At 43.5% G+C, this 22877-nt stretch overlaps 9 protein-coding genes across 9 annotated transcripts, besides 4 other annotated features; 3 read left to right on the top strand and 6 right to left on the bottom strand.

The window, feature by feature from the left end:
• Positions 1-18: 18 nt before the first annotated feature.
• TSTA_058340 (oxalate decarboxylase, putative) lies at positions 19-1992 on the bottom strand. Its single transcript, XM_002487411.1, has 8 exons — positions 1636-1992; positions 1482-1571; positions 1385-1400; positions 1152-1323; positions 1021-1088; positions 835-955; positions 277-781; positions 19-207 (listed from the first exon to the last, which is right to left on the bottom strand). Exons 1-8 carry the CDS (start codon positions 1922-1924, stop codon positions 89-91), a joined length of 1380 nt encoding a protein of 459 aa, XP_002487456.1. The 5' UTR covers positions 1925-1992; the 3' UTR covers positions 19-88.
• Positions 1993-6236: 4244 nt separating this feature from the next.
• TSTA_058330 (uncharacterized protein) lies at positions 6237-7360 on the top strand (the record flags this gene model as incomplete). Its single annotated transcript, XM_002487410.1, has 5 exons — positions 6237-6567; positions 6595-6680; positions 6736-6782; positions 6938-7223; positions 7274-7360. 5 exons carry the CDS (start codon positions 6237-6239, stop codon positions 7358-7360), a joined length of 837 nt encoding a protein of 278 aa, XP_002487455.1.
• A 121-nt stretch (positions 7361-7481) lies between these two features.
• TSTA_058320 (uncharacterized protein) lies at positions 7482-7809 on the top strand (the record flags this gene model as incomplete). Its single annotated transcript, XM_002487409.1, has 2 exons — positions 7482-7673; positions 7741-7809. 2 exons carry the CDS (start codon positions 7482-7484, stop codon positions 7807-7809), a joined length of 261 nt encoding a protein of 86 aa, XP_002487454.1.
• Positions 7810-8265: 456 nt separating this feature from the next.
• Positions 8266-9737, bottom strand: TSTA_058310 (aspartyl protease, putative). The gene is made up of 4 exons (XM_002487408.1): positions 9627-9737; positions 9452-9573; positions 8854-9395; positions 8266-8797 (listed from the first exon to the last, which is right to left on the bottom strand). The coding sequence occupies exons 1-4, from the start codon at positions 9717-9719 to the stop codon at positions 8415-8417; spliced, it is 1140 nt and encodes a 379-aa protein (XP_002487453.1). The 5' UTR covers positions 9720-9737; the 3' UTR covers positions 8266-8414.
• Positions 9738-12466: 2729 nt separating this feature from the next.
• On the top strand, positions 12467-13120 carry TSTA_058300 (uncharacterized protein; the record flags this gene model as incomplete). The annotated part of the gene is made up of 3 exons (XM_002487407.1): positions 12467-12739; positions 12775-13021; positions 13061-13120. The coding sequence occupies exons 1-3, from the start codon at positions 12528-12530 to the stop codon at positions 13118-13120; spliced, it is 519 nt and encodes a 172-aa protein (XP_002487452.1). The 5' UTR covers positions 12467-12527.
• Positions 12500-13903: a mobile genetic element.
• A 1633-nt stretch (positions 13904-15536) lies between these two features.
• Positions 15537-15572: a microsatellite.
• A 386-nt stretch (positions 15573-15958) lies between these two features.
• Positions 15959-16590, bottom strand: TSTA_058290 (uncharacterized protein; the record flags this gene model as incomplete). Its single annotated transcript, XM_002487406.1, has 2 exons — positions 15959-16014; positions 16125-16590. 2 exons carry the CDS (start codon positions 16588-16590, stop codon positions 15959-15961), a joined length of 522 nt encoding a protein of 173 aa, XP_002487451.1.
• A 42-nt stretch (positions 16591-16632) lies between these two features.
• Positions 16633-16684: a sequence feature (T-rich).
• Positions 16685-16689: 5 nt separating this feature from the next.
• On the bottom strand, positions 16690-17126 carry TSTA_058280 (uncharacterized protein; the record flags this gene model as incomplete). Its single annotated transcript, XM_002487405.1, has 2 exons — positions 16690-16801; positions 16857-17126. Coding segments are annotated over 2 exons (382 nt in total), but the record flags the coding sequence as incomplete, so codon positions are not given.
• Positions 17101-17565: a mobile genetic element.
• A 1627-nt stretch (positions 17566-19192) lies between these two features.
• TSTA_058270 (uncharacterized protein) lies at positions 19193-19660 on the bottom strand (the record flags this gene model as incomplete). Its single annotated transcript, XM_002487404.1, has 2 exons — positions 19193-19543; positions 19580-19660. 2 exons carry the CDS (start codon positions 19658-19660, stop codon positions 19193-19195), a joined length of 432 nt encoding a protein of 143 aa, XP_002487449.1.
• A 1993-nt stretch (positions 19661-21653) lies between these two features.
• TSTA_058260 (uncharacterized protein) lies at positions 21654-22070 on the bottom strand (the record flags this gene model as incomplete). The annotated part of the gene is made up of 2 exons (XM_002487403.1): positions 21654-21877; positions 21983-22070. 2 exons carry the CDS (start codon positions 22068-22070, stop codon positions 21654-21656), a joined length of 312 nt encoding a protein of 103 aa, XP_002487448.1.
• Positions 22071-22877: the final 807 nt, after the last annotated feature.

Below are 22877 nucleotides of genomic sequence, written 5' to 3'. Positions count from 1 at the left end.
GGCACGTAAGCAGTAGTTCATGGTCCAATCATGTTTAATCACTTCTAGGGTTACCAAGCTGACAACTCATTCACAAGCGGAACTTTGTTCATGATACCACAATCTTCTTCTCGGTTGTCATCTGACTCAACGTCTCATTCGAAAGATTCAACGTATCCTGCACAATCTGCTTAGACGTCAATCCAATCCACTGCGCAAGAGACACATCTACCCCAGAACCCCAGGTCAGCAGCAACAACAAAACCTTCATATCCACAGCTAAGAAAGAAAACTCACCAGAATAATGATCCGCCTTCAAAACCTCCAAAACAATCAACTCCTCCACCCCCGTATTCTCAATATAATGACTATTCGATTTCGGGAAATAAGCCACATCCCCCGCCAAATAATCAAACGTTGTAGCTTTACTCGGCGGCGTGAACAAGGTCGCTCTACCGCGCCCCTGAATGAAAAATGTCCATTCATCACTACTCGGATGCCAATGAATCTCCCTCATTCCACCGGGGTTTATAGTCACCAAAGCGGCGGAAAATCCGGATGCGATGGGAAAACTTAATGGGTCGACGATTTTGACACTTCCACCCTCAAGTTGTTGAGCTGGTTGGGAGGAAAAGTGGTAGGAGTAACTTTGGGGTTGGGGGATTGAGCCTGCGGGGCCGGTGATGTTTTGGATGGAGATGTTTGTTGGTGCAGGTGTGCCGGGGAAGATGAAAAGTTGGTCTTGGGGGATATTTTGGAAGGCGGAGACGGGGACAGAGAGGTCTTTGGATAGGACATCTCTCTGTTCTTGGTCAGTTTTTCTCACTAGTAGATTGGATAGAGGGGGGTTCGTACGGGGTTGTGTGCAAAGATCTCCGTTGCGAGAAAGGTGTTTGTTTCGGAGAATGAGCCGTCGTCAAAGACGAGCATGAATTCGACGCCGTTTTCGAGGGCTTGGATGCTATGCGGTATTCCTCTGCCAGTCATATATCAGTCAACTATATTCCGTCCATTCAGTGGTTAAATGGTCGAAAAACCTACGGTGGAAAGAACCATACATCCCCTTTACCCACATCATCGATAAACGTCTGTCCATTATCGTTCACAGCCTGTTTACAGATATTATAAGCACCGGTCTCGATTGATAGGAATTGTGTGTGAGAGGGAGGTACCTGAATCCTACAAGATCCATTCAACACAATAGCCCATTCGGCCGCAACATGCCAATGCAATTCTCGATATCCGGCTGCCTCAAGTCTCATATTTACACCTGCCATTTCGGTGGCTGCTGGTAGGACGTCTTGGTTTTGTTGACGAGACCAGCCGGATTTCTCTTTTCCTAGACTGTCACAGTTATCAGAAAGAGTTCAGATGTAGATCTAGGTGAGAGAAAGGGTTAACGTACATCATGCCGCTGAGTGCTGTTGATCGTTAGCATGCCCCAATTACTTCGTGCTCTTTTTGAAGACTTTAGAAGGTGAAGGGTAGTAAAATGAGCATACCTAATGGCCACTGAGCATTGACAGTAGCGCCACTATCAGTCCCCGGCGGAGCATATTTATCGGAATACATCTTATTCATCTCGGTGTTGCCTTCACCAACAATCAGTTCTCTCTTTATCATTCTTCAATTATCACAGGGAGATAAAGAACTTACGTGGTCCAGGATTCGTCCCCCCTTTATCCCCCCTTAGAGGCTGCGGATCCTCAACGTCATCGAAATCAAGATATAATCCCACAATTGCGGCCTCGGTCTGTCCCGGGGCAAGTTGGTAGGAGATCGTCTCTGTGTTTTCGTTTGAGATTGTATTTGTGGATGAATAGCCGATTAGGTTTTCGTCTCCTCGTAGGGGGTTTGTAGCTGCGGATGGAGCTGCTGGTGCAGCAAGGGCGGCTTTTATGCTTGAAAGTAGGAGGGTGGTGGTGATGCACTGAGTCCAGATCATTTTGGAGAGTATTACAAATGGTTCTGCTGGACATATGAAGGTTTGGAGAGTGAAGGATGAGATGGCTCGTCCATCAGAGAGCGTGCTTAGGAGGGATTTCTTCCCTTTTTATACTTCTATATACCTAGATATCCTTCCAAGATTCATCTTCACACCATTATTGATAACTCCAAGAGACTCCGGATTGTTTTCAAAACGACCATTCCTCTAGACACCCTACTCCCACCCAGTGCTAGCAACTTCTCCTCTCTCCGCACCTCGACGTCAGCTATACCACAATCTTGAACACTCATATCAAACTACCCCTCATAAATATCCCCCGGTGGCAAATAAGTTGCCTTCAATTCCGAGATGTAGTAGAGTATAAAGGAGGTTACCACTTCCATTTGCGGCATGCTCTCTCATTCAATTGGTCAGGTACGAAACGAGATTGCATGAGGAAGCATCCACACACTTGCTATACTTGGACTGATGGCCTGAGGTGACCAGTCTGCAATGCTGAATATGTGCTTTGGAGAGATCTATCACATTTCAGACTCTATATATAGTATATCAATACTTTCGATTGACCTGTAGATGTATACCTGTATGGCGTGAGGTCTATCAAGTAAAAAAGGTTGGAAATCTTGATGTCGATCATCACGGAACATCATGGTTGAGCACGCGAGTGTACAATGTATGTATTACGCAATATACGTATTCCTCTTTTTGTATACTAGAGCAGAGGAATGTCGTGACGCTAACCGCCGACTTTCATCACTAATGTACGCATGGTTAGGCGCTATCACATCTCGGTTATCCCAAAACAGATGAGCGAAACAAGCATTTTAGCTTCATTTTACTATTTGCACATCCGTGACTAACGCATCACTTGGAGTACTGATATTCTCCGATGAAATTATGGGTACGTATATATCAGTTAGCTAGGTGAGACATAGCTGGTCGTTGGCAATATCATCTCCAACAGAAAGAAAAGGAAAAGACTAATATTTTATTGGTGCCCTCATGAGAAATTTCCAGAGAAACCGAAGTCAATTCGCTTCCCCTCACATGTTAAGCAGGCCATCCATGTATACCGACTTTCGGTATCGTGTTACGTTTAAGGCCTCCCCTTATCGACCTGTTACCCGCTTACGATGCCTCATGCATAACATCAACAGATAAATAAGGATAACCGCCAGTAACCGGGATTACAGTATTCCCAAATCTTCCAAATCTCGCCGGGATCAACCTGGAAGCCATTCATGGGCATCCATGAAATGTTGATGGTATACGGATCTCAACTTGTCGACGTTTATTTATAGATTGATCGACGTCTTCACAGCGGTAATCAGGACTTCCGGAGTGGAGGAAACAATGATCTCAACTCTTTGACCAATAACCGATTAAGGCAGACCAAAAACAAGCATGTCAGTGAAAAAGAAACGTTGAAAGTCTCATCCTGAATATGAGTATATAAAAGTGGCCCATGAGGTCAATCACTAGTTCATACATGTCGGTAAACGCACAAACAAGATTTGCGAAGCTCATGCAAAAACAAGGGCTAGGTAGTATGTAGGCGATAGTACTTTCGACATGGTAGCATGCGCCTATTTACTTACCCGGGTTTATCCGGATCTTGGATGCCGTTTTTAGGACTATAGATGCGTTATTATTAGAAATTGTCACACTGGTTGTTCTTGTCTCGCCAACTTCGGGATATGGATGCAAATCGATGGCCAGAATAGGTATGTTGTACAGCAACTACCTAGTGAATAGTATTGAATATACGCTCGCATACAATGCTACTTGAATGATTTTGACTACTTCTGTCCATAGTATTCTGCCAATGAACACGCACTTATTCACTTTTGAAGTTCTACACTTTAGTCCATTCCGGAGCTAGGGTTATATAGCCTTACCAGAAGGATATAAGCCACGAAATGTACAGATATGCGTGAGGTAGAGTTAAATCTCAAGCAAAGTTTCAAATATTGTTATTACATTACCTCTAGGATCCGAAAAAGAGTGTCTTGGAGGCCAAGGCAGAAATCCTCCATGTCGGATTATAAGCGCCCAGGGCGCACCTAACCGCGCAACATCCATGGATATATCCGATCTTGGTATGCTTCGATAAGGGAAGGGAACCAAAGTGCTATCAACATATTGTTGACGGACTTTCGTATGCCTGTTGCCGACTATACATCTTGCAGGACACTTGCAAACTAGAAGCGTCTCAATCACGAACCGCTTGGTTCGGGATATACTCATGTAGAACTAGCGGGTGACAGCGCGAAAGGCCTTCCAAGTCACCTATCCCAGCTCAAGCTCATGCGCTCTATTCTAGAAGCAATTGCTGCCCCTCGTTCCGGTGTGGTGAAATAGCCTGTTATCACAAGGGCAACTTAAGTAAGGAAATTCCTACTTCTTTTGCCTATTTGGAGCAAAAGACTAGCTACACAACTTCCTGCATATTTCTCAAGCTATGCTTCCCTTTTTATTCTCTAGAAGCGTTATTATACCACCGGCTTGGTTTCAGAAAACGCCCTCTCCAAGGACGGGTATCTCCTTTTGAAGGGCCCCCATCGCATCCAAAGTAAGCAACTGATGGCAGCTTGATATTCTCTTCGCTTCCCCATCGTTCTTCTCGCCAAGGTTTACAGTTTCTTCTGGTGATGGAGCAGGCTGGACCAAGCAGCAATACTTGCATCCAACGCGGATAATCTCTCTCATCACGGAATCTATGTAAACGTATGATCCTAAGGGTACTGGGCAGTCTTTGTCCCTTTGAGTGGGAAACCAGTAGGGCCCGCTATGTAGCTATAGTTTCGTGGTATCATTGGCCCTTATCCGAGTTCTGAATACCGGGATATGTCTTTCTTTCCAATCACAATATTGAATCCGTTGTTTATTTCTTGCCATAAATCTACTTTCTCCATTTTCATTATGTGGCTATTCTCCAATATTGATCTCTACTAAGTATGCAATCTAGCGCTCCGTCGAGTTCAAAATTTCTTGATACACAGAACAACGAATGCATTGGAAGTGGCTAAACAGCTGCAATAATGTTCAACTGGTCGCGGAATAAGTATCCTACATAAGCTGATAAGACTACGACCGAATTCAGACCTACCTAAGTAGCTGGCGGGGCTTCAGGTGTCAATGCAGGGTGTCATCAGATAACTGATATTGCAAGGAAGGGTAGATTTGGCGGTAGTCTTTCCATCTCACGAGCATTGCTTGCTAGAAGAATAATATAGCAACGCGGTTCACCAGTCCAGAAAGCATCTAGTGCTAGAATAGGTTTGAAACCGGTCCAGTCGGATCCATTGATGAACAGATTGCCCCGTACGGTTGTTGTGTTTCAAGCTTCAGTCCAATTATCCCACTCTTTTAAAAGGATACTGTCGGAATGTGAATATCAACCCTACGCGTTTCGGCACTGGATATTAGTTAGTCCGACGCGGCACGTGCGTGCCGCGTATTATTGGAATCTTTTGGTACTAGTCCGAACGGGGTTAGGCTCTGATAGGAGCGTACAATCTGGGTGAGGAATAAATTGACTCTGATTTGCACACTCTCTAAAAACACAGCTAGCTACGCATCTTGATCCTCTTTATATACACAATATAGTGGCAAAATAGCAATCCTGAATCCAAAAGTAGGGCTGTCGATATTGTGCCAAACCTGGGATCGGCAATTGTGTTTTTCCGGAGATTCACCGGTTAGTAAGGTCGTCCAGAATGGGATTAGCGTATCAGATATCCAACACGTATATATCTAGCTAGCTATCCCCTTACTCTTGGGGGGCAGTCGTAATATTAGGAATAACTTCAATATTACCAGGCTCACCACGTAGAGCAGTTGAGCTGCCCTTGCCGCAATCCTGTGCTTCGTGATCCGGGACCCGGCTAAACCAATAGATACCTTTGTTCAAAAACCAACACCACAACAGTCGACTATAAATTGCACCGGCTTCTATTGAAGCCTCCAGAAAGCGGCATTTTCCGACGTATCTCTGCCGAGAGGGACGGTACAAAATCCATGGATATCATACTATAGGTAGATGGTAGATGTTGGCATGACACACCGCTGTAAATGATAGTGGAATTAAGATAAACGGGCTACTATCGTCGATCCTAGTCTTCATTGTAGGAGACAGCCCGGATTCCCATTTCCAGCAAAGGTTCTGATAATGAAGTTCTTACTTTTTGCAACCTTTGCTCTTGCAGTTGGAGTTTCAATTACAAGCCCAACTTCGAATAATCATGTTTGCCATGACAAGCGAATAGATTCGCTGCAATGGCTAAAACGGTCCAGAGCTTCGCCAGATATGGAGTTACCTGTACGGATTGCCATAGCTCAGAAAGGCGTCCATATCGGTCACGACCTTCTGATGGAAATATTTGACCCCAAGTCTGAGAAGTATAGACATTATTTGAGCGCAAAAGAGGTGGGCGACATGTTCAGGCCCTCTAGTGAATATATTTCCTATTTTCGCAAATGGCTTCGTAACTCTGGCATTGGCCTGGATAGACATCCTGTCTCTGCGGGTCGCGGCTGGCTCAAGTTTAATGCTAATGTCCAGGAGCTGGAGTCTCTACTTCTTACGGAGTACCATGTCTACCAACATCATGAGACTAGGGAAGAGCTTTACCAAATAGGTATCTATCCATTAATTCACCCTTAAGATGTTATCTTGTTTCAAGTTGACGATCTCAAAGCGACTGAGACCTATCAAGGCTTTGCAAATACCTTCCTTGACGCTATTGACATGGTAAATTTTCAAGTCACCCTATGAAACTCCCTTTCCACTGATTATTCACTTGCAGTCATATTGCACATTCGAAGGTGGAGATGATCCTCTTTTCGATCCTCAGTACGTCAGTTCCAATACTCTGTCAATTAAATGCATCCGTCTTCACGGTGCACAAATTGTCTAATTAGTTCTGATTATATGGTTTAGCTATCTTGATACTGAACCAAACCCTCCTAATGAGACATGGATTGTCCCAGGCACCTGGGGTAAGCCAGAGAGAGATGTGGAGCCCAAACTATAATCAATGTCATCTCCGTATCGTACTGCATTGCGGAAGGTGCATACTCCTACTTTTACATCAATAGGCAATGTCAAGAGTATATGAAGTTCGGTCTCCAAGGCTTCTCAATCATCTATTCTTCCCAAGACAGCGGTGTGGAGTCTGGAGGTCGTATACATCCAGACAATGTTAATAAGACAACACTTGCGGCCAATCCAGGTGCTTTCTCGCCTGGATGGCCTGCTGCTTGCTCCTGTGTAACGTCTGTTGGTGCTACTAAGGTAATCAGGGACCCCCATATTTCACACTGCTCATGGACTAAAGACTACAGATTAACCCAGGAGAGAGTTTCTCCGAGAGCGCTGCCCCAATACCTGGCGGTGACCTTTATTCTGGTGGAAGGTTCAGTAACCTCTGACCTGCTCCAGAGTATCAGCAAGAAACCTTAGATTCATACTTCACCAATACTTCCCTTCCCGATAACAACTTGACCATTTACGGTACACCATACTATAACAGAACTGGTAGAGGATATATAAATGCCTCTGCCGGTGGCGTCAATATACCAATCTACGAGGACGGCCAACCTGTCTTGGAATACGGTACCAGCGCTTCGGCCCTATCTTTTCCAGCATCATCAACGTGGTCAACGTGGTCAACGAGCATCGGCTGGCGGCCCAGTTGGATTCTTAAAACCAGTTTTGTACCAGAATCCTGAAGCCTTTACGGATGTAAGTATTTATCACTTAAGGGCAATAGCTTTAGCAGATGACTGATCGATGTGATAAATACTAACAGGAAATAATCCTGGATGCGGTACTCAGGACTTCAGCGCAGTTGAAGGCTGGGATCCAGTCACTGGGCTGAGAACACCTAACTTCCCGAAACTTTTAGATGTTTCCATGGCATTGCCATAGGGCTAGGTCTTAGAAGAGACACTGCTTATCAGAGGGAGTACTAACCCTTATTATGGTAGTTGTCAGGTTGAATACTCGTCCCCACCAAACTTCGAAGACCATTGATATAACTTGTCAAAAACCAACTCAATCAAAGGGCCGACGTGAGGTCATTCCCATGTAACAGGCATGGAGCGGAACATATTGCGAGCTTCTTGTTTCTAGAATGAAAGCAAAGAGTTTATTCCAGACGCAATTGGTACCCCACGCCGAAGTGCCAAACTCAGCAAGATGTTATCAAGCCTTCTATAAGAGTAATTCCCTATTGGTTCTACGGATGTACTTTAAGAGTGCAAGCACCGTTAAGCTAGATGCAAACAGTGGTTGTATCCATTCATTATCCATGTACAACAATTTGGTTTGCTGGTGTAGCTATATACAATACTTCTTCCTTGGATTTAGATCGAGCCCTAGATCAGAAACGTACAAAATGATAAAATGGAGCCACAGTGTAGCGAGACTCGAATATGCAAGTCACTTAACACCACCCCATCCCTCTCGTCGAGTGACGATAGTTTATATTTTGGGTTGGTACTCCTTCTTCAATGGTGCAAAGCCAATGCGAAGATCATAATTAGACGGATCAAACGACCCAAAATCAAACACGGAATAGAAATTGCTCATCCATCGCGCTCCAAGAATGATATTATTGCTGCCCCACGGGTTGAATGGTGGAAAACAGTGGTCATCATCCACATATCCAGGGGTCGCCAATTGATCACCGGTAACCGTGAAAGTTTTATGATCGTCGTCCGAGCCAAAGGTAAAGGAGAGAGACCATGTGCTGTTGAAATCCGAGCACAGTGGTCGATATCCCGACATGAGTTGATTATAAGTCCATGGAGTCATGTTGTATACTGCCTCAATTTGACTTTCAGGCATTTCAATGAGATCAGAGCCTATCGTGCACATATGTTAGCCTGCAGCCGCAAACAAAGCTGGGATGTGATCTTACCTGTATCAAAAACCATATCGCCGGCCCAGTTCAGTGAGTTATGTTGCTCATTCTGACCTGGAAAGTGATTACTTCCACTCAACCCCAAGAATTTTGCTTTATAGACTTCGAAAGGTGTCTCGACGGGAAAAAATTGAACCTCGCCATCTGCATAGAGGTCTTCGTGACTACCACCCATTGTCAAAACACCGTCGTTCTCAGGACTTTGGTTCGCTACCGTAGGAAGCGCGGTGCCCTGGTATATAGCAAACCGAGGTTGATCCAGGAGACCGAGTTGCATTGCATTCTCAAACGGTGCAGTCGTATTAGTGAATGCGATTGAGCTTGATGCTAGACCTAAAAATCCATCCGCTCCGAGTCCAGCCCAAGTACTAGATGTAATCGAGGCGAATTTCTGGCGGAAGGAAACATCGGTACCTGGGATTCCGGCGATATCCGACACAAGGTATCCAGAAACTTCACCCCCATCGTAATCAATGGTGTCAGTGGTGTTGTAAAACGCCTCACCGGTGGATGTAAGGTTATATGTAGTCCGTGGAAGTCTAGTTCATGTAATTAGAGTTCCTGTTAATTCTTAGTCATTAATGCGCTCACTTACCCGCTGATGTTCGGGCACTTATCGGTACAGTTTCCATCGAGAACCCATAGGGTTGCAGAACCAGTGTCGAAGAGAAGGTTATACGGTGTCCCTGGAGCTCCTAGATCCCATTGAATAGTCCTCTATTATCACATGTTAGTGGTGTATGTTAAAGAAAATTGAATTGAGTACGAACGTAGGTATTTCGAACACTGATATCAAAATCCCAGACACTCGCAAGGCATGCGGAGCTGAAGACAGATGCTAGCAGCAAAGACGAAAGCGTCATTTTCGTGCACTCTAAATGCTGATGGCAATGGTAGTTGCTTTATCAACGTAGTTTAAGAAACATCGAGATTCGTTCAATTTATATTACTATCAGATAGATAACTTTCGGCGTAACATGTGGTACCTTTGAAGAACACCGTTAAGAGCAAAAATAAAAGAGTAACATCAAAAGAACGCCAACTGAGACAACGCTATGTCATGTTTCATTCTAATTTGGAGCATCTTTCCACTTCCAGACATTACTCGGGCCCACTGGCCCCGATGTTAGGGGTTTTTGTTCCCGGTGCCTTGCAGGGCTGGCTCTATAATGTTGGGCGTAACCATGGCCATTTATTCGGCGGCAAGACAATAATATCCACCATCAACTCGCGGGAAGGACTAGGAACGTGTTGGCACGGCATGCTAGTCATTCTAACTGCCGAGACTGTAAGTTTATTAGAGGTAGACCGTTTCCGTGATTAACGTGTTCTCCGACATTTTAACTATTCGATTTGTCCTTGATTCGAAGTAGTACTCGGGACCAGTGTCCATGTCAGCTGTCTCAATCACCTCGCAGCAGGGTAAGGAATTCTCCGTGCCGCGAAGACTGGAGGACCTATACATTTGCTTCAAATGTGGGAAGCGCAAATCGAGGTGAGGTAAATCTGCGTTAATACATGGCTCCCCTGGTCTGGGAGCTAGTGTAGCGCTAGTGTACGCTAAGGGATCCAAGATATCCAATTGGCTAAACTGGCATCACCGCCCTTGCAGCCAATTATCTTCGGTGATCGTGGTCTCATACAAATTACGAGAAGAAAGGGCCAAGCACCAAATGAATATAAAATACAGATTTGAAGCTATTCACATATCCTAAAATAGTAATTAATATAGAGTTAACGTGTATGGAAGTCCTGGAAGCACGATTTTTTGGATTCCAGTCGACAAAGTAGCAGGTCGCAGGCCTTACATATAAACTTCGTGAGCCCTATCCCACCGCCTTTTTGGCGTTTGGGAATCTTATATTGACACCAAATGCAGCGTTTTTAAACGTTCAAATAACTCCGTACGCAGATATGTGTTAAGGAATCTGTTGGTTTAACTACGGTCCGTATCACGAAGCATAGACGGTAGTAAGGCGCGAACACGAAGCGGCCTAATGAGCCTGACAATATGAAGATATCTTGATTCCTAATATTGTGACTTATCCCCAAGAACGAGGGGGACGGGGGATAGCTAGCTAGATATACACGCGGCACGCACGTGCCACGTGAGATTAAGTAATCAGGTGCCGAAAAGCGTAGGGTTTGATATCCACGTTCCGACAGAATCATTCAATCGTAGTTCCGACAGAATCATTCAATCGTAGTTCCGGCAGTTGTAGGTCCTCCGTCTTGCGCTTCATCGGCTTCATTTGATACACCGTCCTTAGGGGTCTGAAGGATAACAGCTGTTTGCAAAGCCGCCTTCGGAATTCCACTTGAGAATATGAAGCTATTCTCAGCTCTTTCCAATACAAATAATGCAGTTTCCAGGCGTTGATAACACCAACATCTAGACACCAGCTCCATAAAGGCCACCATGAGCAAAAGGTCTTTGAGTCTCATACTCAGCTCGGTGCTGATTAGCTATATCCACCCCTCCCATATAATAATTGTAATCGTCAATAAAACGTGGAATCAGCATGTTTTTGACTTCTTGATCCCCAAATTCCTGATGTACTAAGAGCCCGTTTATTGAAGTCTTTTAAGGTCTTTGGCACTCACGCTTAACATAGTCATCTGTCTTGTTAACAGTATGAATTATAGTGAGGCAAACGATGATATTATTATCCTGCCATGCAACGCAAAGGACATCTGGACGGGGATAGCGCAAACTTTATGGTATGGGACGTAATTGCTTAAATCCTTCAGTTTTTTGAGCAAATCGGGGAAATCCTTGCCGGCGGAAGTATGCCAAGTGGTGCCACAAGCTCTAATTTGTATATCGCGAAGCTTTTTGAATAGATCAACGCTATAAAATAGTTGTCGAGGTACACATTGTAACTGCGTTCGTCCTTTGGTAGGGTTTGTATAAGCTCATATATCATTTGGCATATTTTTGTAAGCCCAGTGAGTTTTTCCTGTATATAGCGTATTAGTTAATGTTTAATATCCTCAATTTCATTAGATTAGGCCTTGTGTTGATTGAGATATTCAAAAAACAAGTTATATATGATTTTGTGTGTGCGGGGTTTTCGGCCGGTTTGGCCAAGAATTTTTGCGGTGTACTGTACTGTAGCTAGCTATCCCCCGTCCCCCTCGCTCTTGGGGACCAGTCACAATATTAGGAATCAAGATAGCTTCATATTGTGAGGCTCGTTAGGCCGCTTCGTGTTCGCGCCTTACTACCGTCTATGCTTCGTGATACGGACCGTAGTAAAACCAACAGTAAAGGTTCAAATTGGACATCGTGCGCCTCCGGAATCTGTGCTAAGATTGAAATAGCCTCAGCTCTTTTTCTCGTTGGATTTAGCTGGGGATTAGAGCCAGTTAGATGCATCTCCATACCGGTATTTAAAGGTGCTGATTCCATGCCTTTTAAACGTCTTTATATGGCCTCAAAGTGAATATATTTGACTCTAAAAGGGGCTCCTGTGCCTGAGATATTCTGCTGGTTTTTTGACTCTAGGGGATAGGTCATCGATAATTACTAACGTAATCGGACACCGAGTGGGCCAGTTTTTTCTGCCACCCCTAGTCTCCCCCTTTCTAGTCAACAATATTCTTCCTTACGCAACACAAAGGCATGAATAGCACCATCTCTACAGAGAAGCGCATACAGTTAGCTTCGAATGATTATAAAAATGGCCGCATCAAGTCAATCAATAAGGCGGCTTTGGCATATGATGTTCCTCGATCGAGCCTTCAAAGATACGTCAAAGGGACCAAAAGGCGCAGTAACACTGCTGCAAATTCTTGAAAACTTACAGATACTGAAGAATCTACTCTTATTACATGGATATTGGATATGGGAAGACGTGGCTTACCACCACAAATATCAATTGTACGATATCTGGCCCAGCTACTATTCTCTGCAAGAGTATCTCTCAGTACAGCTTCTATTGGAGAGAAATGGGTGAATCGATTCGTTAAACGTCACGATGAATTATCCGCCAAATATACTCGGAAATATGACTATCAGCGTGCTAAGTGTGAAGACCCAGAGCTTATTAAAGACTGGTTTGAGCGGGTTCGTGATACAATCCAGAAGTATGGGATCATTGAGCAAGATATCTATAATATGGATGAGACTGGATTTCAGATGGGTATTATATCAACAGCTAAAGTTATCTGTGGCTCTGATATAAGAGAGTCTCATGCAAAGGCTTTACAGCCTGGAAATCGCGAATGGGTGACTGCAATTGAGGCTATCAACACAGGCTGATGGACTATACCGCCACAGATTATTCTTTCCGGAAAATATCATCAATCTAGATGGTATTCAACAATTCCCAAAGACTACCTACTCAGTGTTAGTGAGAATGGATGGACGAATGACAAATTAGGCTTTGATTGGCTACAACATTTTAATAAATATACAGCTTCTCGCACTATTGGCCGATATAGATTATTGATTCTTGACGGCCATAGCAGTCATGCAACTACAGAATTTGATAAATTCTGCACAGAAAGGTATATCATTCCTTTGTACATGCCTCCTCATTCATCTCATCTATGCCAGCCGCTTGATATCAGTTGCTTTTCACCATTAAAGCGCTTCTATGGTCAAAAGGTTCAAGAATCAATACATAACAATATCTATATGATTGATAAAGAAGAATTTTTATGTCTTTATCCTGGAGTTCCACAGTTAGCTTTATCTACAGCTAATATACAAAGTGGATTTGCTGCTGCTGGCTTGATACCATTAGCATCAGAAAGAGTGCTTGTTAAGCTCAAGATACGGCTTAACACACCAATACCATCATCGACATCTCATAGCGATCAGTCTTCGAATTTAGGCAAGACACCAGCTAATGCTCGTCAATTATAAAAGCATAAAAAATAAATCCAAGCCTTTCGCAATCGCATATCAGTATCTCCTAAGACCACGGAACAGGCTATTGATCGCTTGATCAAATGTGCTGAGATCTCAATGCAACAAAATATACTTTTACACCATGAGCTATCTCAACTTCGTGCTGCAAGTGAATAAAAAGGAAGAAGAAAGACACAAGTCGATATTTCATTGCAGCAGATGGCAGTTTAACAGGGGAACAAGGACAACAGCTTACAGAGGAACGAGAGCAGGAACAAAGGCAATTACTGCAACCTAGACCACGATGAGCACCTCGTTGCAGTGATTGCAACCAACCTGGACACAACAGACTTAAATGTCCTATTAGAAATTAGAAATTATGCACAGATAGCTTTAGTCATTGCAGGCGTTGAGGTGTCAAGTCCGTATAGTAGAAATATGGTGGTGAGCTGGCCCACTCAGTGTCCGATTACGTTACATGATGTATACACAATCTCAACAACAAAGAATAAGCTGATTGATATCCTCATGTTTTGATTCACCGATCAACAAAGGATTTCCCATCAATTGACAATAAAGGACACAAAAGATTTCCTATTAACAAAGGGGGTTCTAATCGGGACAGCCTGCGGGCTAAGCCTTCACAACTTCTAAGACATAAAATCTATGTTCTCAATCACCCAAAGGAATTGCTTGGATTTTTATGGTGGATAGAGTTAAATAATGATCAATTAACTTAGTTAATGAAGCGATCATTTGAAGTAATCCGTTGATTCTTCCTAATCATCTGATACACAAAATTCAAGGACCAAATTTGTTGAGAGTACATGATTAGGATTAATGGAATTTGCTTGAGCAATTCGAATAAGAGCCTCAGCTTTTTGGATCATCTTAGATTAATTTTGAAGATCATCGTCTATATCTATTCGGTCATTATTTTCCTCATGGACGATTTCCCAGTCATTCCGAGGATCCAACTCCAATATGTGGTACTCCATAAATCATTGGGCTCCTTCTCTATTGAGATATCTTAGTGAATGTTAGTGATATTGCTTCAATATATTGCCTCATTAAATGATATGGGAAGATCATACCGATCGCACTGGAATTCATTTTGAACGCATTATTCAAGTCTTGTTTCACCAAGAGTGCCGGCATGTTGATATTTTGCCTTGGTGAGAAGGTCTTTCTTCTTGGCTCTATTCCATGCTTGGTTTTCATTGCGTTTGATACACTCAAGCCCAACCCAAACCTGTCCATTCTGTTCTCTTTGCGCTGTTGCCATTTTACGGTATATGGATTGTTGGATAGTTCCTCAGATGCCTTTCTCTTTTGACCGATGGTTGTTCCTGGCACTGGGCCACATTTGCGGGGAGTTGCTTCAAAGTATTACCTCATTAGTATCTGTGATTCTATGTAAAGATAAAGGAGTGATTCTAAGTACTTACAATTTGAAGCAAGATTCATTGTTGGTGAAGGATTGCCTGGAAGAAGGATTTGATTCAAGGCGGAATAGGTATTGTATGAGGAGGTGAGCTGCTTAGGTGATAGGAGAGATAGATGAGGAAGTGAGGGATAAATTAGGAAGTGGAGGTGGATTATATTAAAGTGAGAGAGAAGATAAGCCCTTTCTGACATAAATCTGGAAGTAGGTTTGAATAAAGATTGAATAAGTGAGGTAAGTTTGAAATGAGAATTTATGTGAGAAGACTACTATTAGTGTTTGTTTATATTTCTTAGTTTGATTTGTTTGACCTCATCTTGAAGATATTTTCCCAGCTAATCTCATTTCCTCCCTATAATAAATCTCTCTTGTTATACTCTCTTCTCACCTCATCTCACATCGCCTCATCTCGCCAGGTTTACGCTGGTGAGCTTATTCCCACTCTCGGTTGTACTGCTAAGCCTAATAAAGTAAGTGAAGCGATGGCTACAGAGAGACCGGGGATTCCCGTCGGTTTATAAATTTAAGCACATCCATAATATATGTTAGTGATGATAGCACAGCTGGAATACTTATTCCAAGCATGTGAAGTGCACATGTCTACCCATTGCTGGGCAAACAGATACCCGCCACTGAAATCGGGCCTCACCAAAATAATGAACATTTGATAAGTCACTGGAGCAGGCTTCATGGACTGGAATCAGTGGTCAGAGATAGCAGAAATGAAGAAGCATCTACGGAATAGACTGTCATATTATAGGTGCCAGTTCAAGCTAAGTTGTAGGGTATGCTTTTTACTATTACTTATGATATTCTATAGCGCTTAAAGCGATGTCTTGATGATACTCAGAAATCCCTATTAGATGTTTCTGAGCAGATTCAACTAGAGGAAACCGTACATAACTTACGCCAATTCATGCACATGAGTTGGAGTATTCAACAGGAGCTCCGAGCGATCTGACCTACTAGCGAGCTCGAAAGGCCCAGAACTCTTTCCGTTAGCCAGCTCTAGGAAAGGCCCGTGACCTCGTGGAGAAATATGTATCTCTGCGCTCCGCTCGTCTTTGGCCTTTTTGTGTCGTTTGAGGAAGCAGAAAAAGATCGCTACTCCTATCGCAATGGCCGCAAACGGGATCCCGATACCAATGCCGATCTTAGCTCGCTGTGACAAGCCACCACTTCTATTATCGTTGGGCGAGTTTGTTGCTGTCGCGCTGGTTACGGCCGATGTTTGTGTTGACAAGGGCGTTATTGACGCGCTGGTCGTTTCTGGGATATCGGACTTCTCCCAGATCAGCGGGACTCCGTCCGCATAAACGGTGATTGGTGTCGCCAGGGTGGAAGTGACCACTACACCGGACGTTGCAATCGTAATGGTGTCTCTTGCTGATATTACTTGGCTGCACTCATGGTAATTTGAGTAGAAGCTCATGCTCCTGCAGTGTGTCAGCATTGCTGGCCTCTATGGAGATGGAAAGAAAAAAAAAAAACGGAAAAACGAAAAACGAAAAACGAAAAACGAAAAACCTACGAAGGACAGCAAATAGCACCACTCGTACTGCCAGTCACTTCTAACCCATTCCATAATCCGGCTAAAGGGGCTGCAGTAGTCCATCCAGTCGGACAGTAGAGGCCTGGGGAATCTGCGAGGTATAAGATAAGTAAGCTTATACCAGCACCTTTTAGTATCTTTCTTACACCAATATGTCCCCCAGTATGTCGGGGAGGCAAGTAGAGTGCCAGGCACGGTGCCTGTGGGTAAGCATGTGTAACCTGTGTCGTCAAAAAAGTGCCCATAGAATGTGGTGGACACAGGTGTGGTATCTAGATAAAAGGAGGCCACGGACAAGGTCTGGAGGCATGTTGTTGGCGGGGTAAAGGTGGTTGTCAGCGGCCCCCGGTTGAAGTAGCTTGTGATAATAGGGGAACACTCACAATTTAAGAACTTCTTGAAAAGAATCTTCTTCGCTGGGTTGTTAGTAGCAAGCAACCCTTTGCAGTCATTGAATCACCAGCCTTCCAGCAGATGTTCAAGGATATACTAGGAGTCTTACTTCCATTTACCTCTTGTCACACACTTCGACAGCGTCTTATGAAAGACTTTGGCTTACAAAGTGTAAAATTGAAAGAAGAGCTTGCAGCAACGTGCAAAACAATTGCTCTATCCCTTGACATCTGGACCAGCAAGAATCATCTTCCCATTCTTGGTATTATTGCCCATTAGCTTATAGAAGCAATTTAAATACCGAGAGAAAGTTCTAGAGTTTAGGGAGCTCTACGAACTACATAGTGGCGAGAACTTAGCTGAGCCGTTAAAGCTCTACTGGTTGAGCTGAATCTTGAACACAAATTACTTTTAATCACTGGTGATAACAATAGTAACAATGAGTGAATGGTCTTACAATTGTTCTAAAACCTGCAGAAGAAGCTGGGTGTAACGACGTTACGAAGGATGTGTATAGATACGTTCGAGAGGGATCACTAAGACTAAGTCCACAAGGTAAAGTATGGAATGTCAATGTACTGAAACCTATCTTCCGCTATCCTGGAGCACCTGCTATCTTTATAGACATATAAATTATACCAGATCTCCCTTCTCCGAATAGCTCCAACAGTCAAGGTGCAGTCTGAGGGAGCTGAAACCATTCTCGAACATGTAAATCTTCACCTGGTGTAGCTGAAACCCAACTTGAGACGCCATGGGCGCATTTCTTAGAATAGTGAGACCCCAAAGCCTGCTGGGTGTTACACTGGGAGCTAGTCCTCTATTCTATGGTCGAGGAAGTTATATCAGTGTTTAGCATACTCATTAACCTTATTGTAAAAGATATTCTTTATACTCTTAAGTCAGGCAATACAGAAGAAGCTATTTCCATCTGTAATATTCTTGATGAAGTGTGAAGGAAAACACCACCTATACCATACCCTTGAACCACTTGCAAGACTTCATATCCTCGCTCTTTGGATCTATAGAAGTTCTTAACGCAGGCCGACATTGAACAGTAGTTGCAAGCGCATGGATATGTCTAATATATTCATTGAGTGTGACATTGATACACTATGGAATTCTACTTTCAGAATGCTAAGTGATGCTTTGAAGGTAAGCTACTAGCTTCACACGATCATTTAATATGGCGCTAATACTTCAAAGTCAAGGACCCAGCTTGAGAAGCTCATTCACCCGGAGATAGACTTTCCTCTCTTCTCAACGAAAGATTGGACTCGACTCTCCCAAGTTTACTTTGTTCTCTCAAAGTTCAATGAGTTTACCTTGTTTGTCTCAGAAAGAAGGCCACAGATTAGTCTCAAAGTTCCAGCCTTTCCAATAATATTATTCTGTTAGTACCTAGGTATTGTAAGTTGCAACCTTCTTTTAATATTACATAGAGACGTTCCCTTTCCTAACAAATGCTCCTCTTCAAGCAGAAAGCCGCCTTTAGAGAACCCGCACTCTTTGTACTTATAGTCTTCATCCTTCCGTATCAGCCACATGAGTGGTCCTCACATATTGGCCACGCGAGTCAGAGTTCGTGTAGGCGTATCAGATAGTTCACGTTTACCAATTAGCTTCAGTCTATATTTACCATACAAATCTACTCCTGAGATATTGGACTGGAGATTTCAAGCGTACGTAGAAACCTCCCACTGGCGAGTGAGCAGTCGACTGATCACTGGGGTGTCGTATAAGTCAACTGGCTTGGCCAATATGTCATCTGAAGTGCCTTTAACCCCTCTGTTCTCTTATTTCCACACGAGTTTAATCGATGTCGGACATATCATATGGGATTGATTCTTGGTGACATAACTAATTTTTGAATACTCGCACTGAAGTGACAAACAATTACATTTCACCTTTATACTTGATTATGCCCAATACTTATGCACGCCAAATTCCTTCCCATACATGGTGGTCCCACGCCAAGAGTCAATAGCACTCCCACAAATATGCAGTAAGGCGCAAGCTGGACTGCAGAAATGTGTGACCATTCGAATTTTGCTTCGACAATCTCAACCTCTGCACGAGAATAGTCTTCTTAATTCTTGAAAACTCCCCAGTCCCCTTGTCCCCAGCTCGTTTTGAGCTTCCACTTCTTAACCTTCCAGAGCCCGTCTCCCGCATCTCGGACAAGGTCCACCCAGTAGAAGCTACCAGCAAGTAGAGGAATAGCGCCGGCTTTCATGCCCTCTCCACCATGATAGTGTTGAGCGAGAGCCGTGCAGGTCACTTCCGCTTTGGAGCCATCCAGGATGTTGATACGTATGTTAGTGAGGTAGTGAGTCGTGTCCATTTTGGAGATAGAAGCAAAACACTGGGCATTTATGGCGTCAATACCATCCATGATGGTACCATTGAGATCAAAGACTGCATCATCGGCAAATGCAGACTTAAACAGAGCTAAGTCGTTTGTGTCAAGGCCCACTACGCAGCGATAGAGGGCATCGATGATAGCTTCTCTGCCACTAAGGACGGGCGTGAGAGCGGCAGGAAGTGACATGGACATTTTAGAATAGGTGAGCAGCTATGCACCCGAAAGGAGTCTTTTTGTTTATGCGTCTTAGTAATAGCTGTGCTTGGAGGAACTATGTAAGGTATGGTATACTTATAGTTCGTACGCCAATCGGAGCAACATCTGCGAGCCCATTTATCTCCAGTATTTTATCTCCGGAACTTTATGTCCAGTGGTTTATCTCCTAAGTGACTGAGAGAAATGTTGGTTGGTGGAGAGTAAAAATTCATCCACAACGTCATAGTACGAGTTGGTAGTACTATGGGCCTGTCCGGACCTGTATGGCATTCAAACCGAATCGGCACATGCAGCACTGCAAAAGCAAAGCTCAAATCCGAAGTCCCGTGCAAGAAAAAATGACATGTACATCATTACACGAGTTGTCAGACTCTCTTACTGCACCATCATGCAGTTTGATAATCTATCAGGAGATTTTTCCATTTTGCTGCTCATGCTTTGCATGTTCTCAAAAAAGGAGAGAGTAAGGTTAGGGCACAAAGCCCTAATGTCGAACATAGCTATGCAGCTGTTAAACAGCGACGGAAATAATAACTGTTCTATCTCCGGGGTGTTTATCGCCAGTGATTTAACCCCGAGCCTCTATCACCAGGTTGTTGGGCAAAAGATCAGCCGTGCAAATAGAACACATCATCATGGTGGGAAATTGTCGGAACTTAAACATAATACCATTTCACCAAAAAAAGACGCCCTTCAAGGAATTCTGGTATTTTTGTAGTATTTGCGAACCGTTCCGTAGTTCGACCTCTGTATTCTGATAGTCACGTGACTTTGGCTCCAACAGGTAATGTTGAGTAAAAAATGTTTCAATTTGGAAAATGTTTTTGGTTTTTTGAAAATAAAAATTGCCATATAAATCTAGTGTGCCTTGGCATATATATGGAAATTCCAAAATTTACGGAGTACTGTGCAAATCTGTGGCCGCTTTGGGAAGGAACACAGAAATATGATTGGTCACATCTAATTACTAAGCATTCTTCTCGATGCGTTGAAAATTTAATGAAAATCTCACTTTCACCCTGATCTTGAAAATTTCCCATCTCTATACAAGCTATACTACGTATGTTGGAGCTCGGTTACGCTAGGATGAATACGGAATATACGCAAATAACAAGACTTCGGGGCTAGAAATTTTATGTATTGATGCACGTCTCCCCATACACAGCTTGTCGGGAATGTTGATCCCTTTTATATGTGAAATAGGGGTGCACACGAATAATCCACTTTACGAATATTCGTAAGTCGAATACGAATAAATTGACTTCAGTTGCTTAGCAATATTCGTACGAATAAAATTCGCATTATTCGCAAACTATTCCTCAAAGTCATGTGTTAAATTGGTTTTATATAGGAATCGTCAACACTGCTAGGCAATCTCATATTTATCCCTATTTTCCCTCCTTCATGTTTCCATATTCTTGCTGAATAACACCTAGGTTATGCATAGCAATGGATTGTATGATGTCTAGATTGACACCACATCCAAAGTGAATAGGAACGCGACGCACACTTAATTTCTATTGGATCACGACAGTTTCAATATGCCTTAAGAGAATCTTGGCAAAGACTACGAATAATTACGAATCGAATACGAATAACGAGTTGCAAAAAGCTTATGAATACGAATAAGCAAAATCCTTATTCGTGTGCACCCCTATCCAGTGGATGTTCTAAATAGTTCTGCACCGATTCGCTGCGTTTTTGCTTCAATTCATCGTCACTTAGCATCTCCGGCCCACTCGCTCTTTCTTTGAACCAGGGGTCTATGATAGTTTAGGATTACCGTGTTGAACAGAGACTACTTGCTTTGCGAACCATAGGTCGAGGAACTCATTAGAAATGATTCCACTGTGGCTGGGCATGTCTCTATAGCTGTCCGCAAACCCCTCCCAGAGAATTATACAGGTGAGATGAGGAGGCTGTAGGCTTCCAACCATCCATTGGTTCGAGGCAAAGTACGAAATTCCGCTCAAGCCAACTTTGCCATTGCACCAAGATTGTTTCGCTGTCCACTCAATACATTTGTAAAAGTCTCTGGTTTCACGGGTTCAAAAAGTGTCGAGTTTGCCTGGCGAGTGGCCACATCCCCGAGAGTTGACACGCACGCAAATTTATCCCCAGGGAACCCATGTCTGGATCTGGTGTTTCCCAAACCATGTAGTCCCTCGAAGAGCCCGGCAGCATGCCCGGATACTTATTTAGTCGTCATGTATTGCCATGAGATTCGATAAGCGTCTCTCCAAGGGACTCCTTTTCCGTAAGGACCGTAGGTCATTAGGACAGGATGTTGTCCGTCACCTTCTGGCCGGTAGACATCAGCTCGAAGAACAATCCCATCGTCCACCTGGATAGGTACATCTAGATCAATAATCATCTTGTTCACCATGTTGAAATAGTGAGATATGGATGATAAGTCTGTTTTGTCTTGAACAGATCCGATGTGCTCTTGAGTTTTCATACTACTCTTTGTCATATCTTTTCAATTCATCCAATCGTTACTTAACACCCAAACTTAATCGGATGCATCGGAAAGTTCAGGTGAACTGGCAACAGATCAGACCGCTTAAGCGGGAGGGAAATAGCGATTCCTTCAAGTCGGTTTTGTATGTCATTGGTTTGTCCACAAATGCTTCCGTAGCGATAATTCTAGCGGTCCAGTTATGCGAGGGAGTTCGGTGACTCGTCCTACCTCTTATAGTTAAATGAGCACTTTGTTGCTAGGTGAGGGAAGCTAGAACTGAATGAAGAAAAATTGATACTTGACCAATATCACTCTCCGGAGATACTGATCTCAAACAATATATCGAATGACCGTCGAACAACCTAGCACACCTTTCCGAACAGTCTTATCAAAGTCTCCGCCACAGCCTGTCATCAGTGGGCACTTTGGAGAAATATGAGAAAGGGATGATCAGGAAAAAGAGGAAGCCCAGCTCGCTAGCAGACGATCGCGTCCACCCGAAGTTACTGATCTCAAGGTAGATTGAGGACGAAAGTCAACTCGGGTGTTCTAAGTATGGGACAATACATGTCACAATATTTGGGCTTGGCAAAGGCAATTTGACAATGTTCAGGATCTGGTAGAGGGTCCAGACGGGCAGTCTGTCTTCGAATTTCGCTTTTCGCTTTTCGCTTTTCGCACTGTATACCTAAGTATAAAGAGTTAACTACGGTATCCCGGTTGCCTAACGTA

The sequence above is a fragment of the Talaromyces stipitatus genome, genomic scaffold (genome assembly GCF_000003125.1).
Source record: "Talaromyces stipitatus ATCC 10500 scf_1105507295487 genomic scaffold, whole genome shotgun sequence".
Classification (NCBI taxonomy): Eukaryota; Fungi; Ascomycota; class Eurotiomycetes; order Eurotiales; family Trichocomaceae; genus Talaromyces; species Talaromyces stipitatus.
Note: the sequence above shows the minus strand (reverse complement) of the source record. Positions and strands in the feature narration are given on the sequence as shown.

Bases quoted from the DNA above. Each gene is read 5' to 3' on its own strand.
- TSTA_058310 (XM_002487408.1), bottom strand. From the start codon at position 9,719: ATGACGCTTTCGTCTTTGCTGCTAGCATCTGTCTTCAGCTCCGCATGC. The intron at 9,574-9,626 runs GTTCGTACTCAA...ATGTGATAATAG, and splicing joins TCAGTGTTCGAAATACCTAC to AGGACTATTCAATGGGATCT. The intron at 8,798-8,853 runs GTAAGATCACAT...TGTGCACGATAG, and splicing joins CGATATGGTTTTTGATACAG to GCTCTGATCTCATTGAAATG.
- TSTA_058340 (XM_002487411.1), bottom strand. From the start codon at position 1,924: ATGATCTGGACTCAGTGCATCACCACCACCCTCCTACTTTCAAGCATA. The intron at 1,089-1,151 runs GTACCTCCCTCT...ATCTGTAAACAG, and splicing joins ATGGATCTTGTAGGATTCAG to GCTGTGAACGATAATGGACA. The intron at 782-834 runs GTACGAACCCCC...GACCAAGAACAG, and splicing joins AGATCTTTGCACACAACCCC to AGAGATGTCCTATCCAAAGA.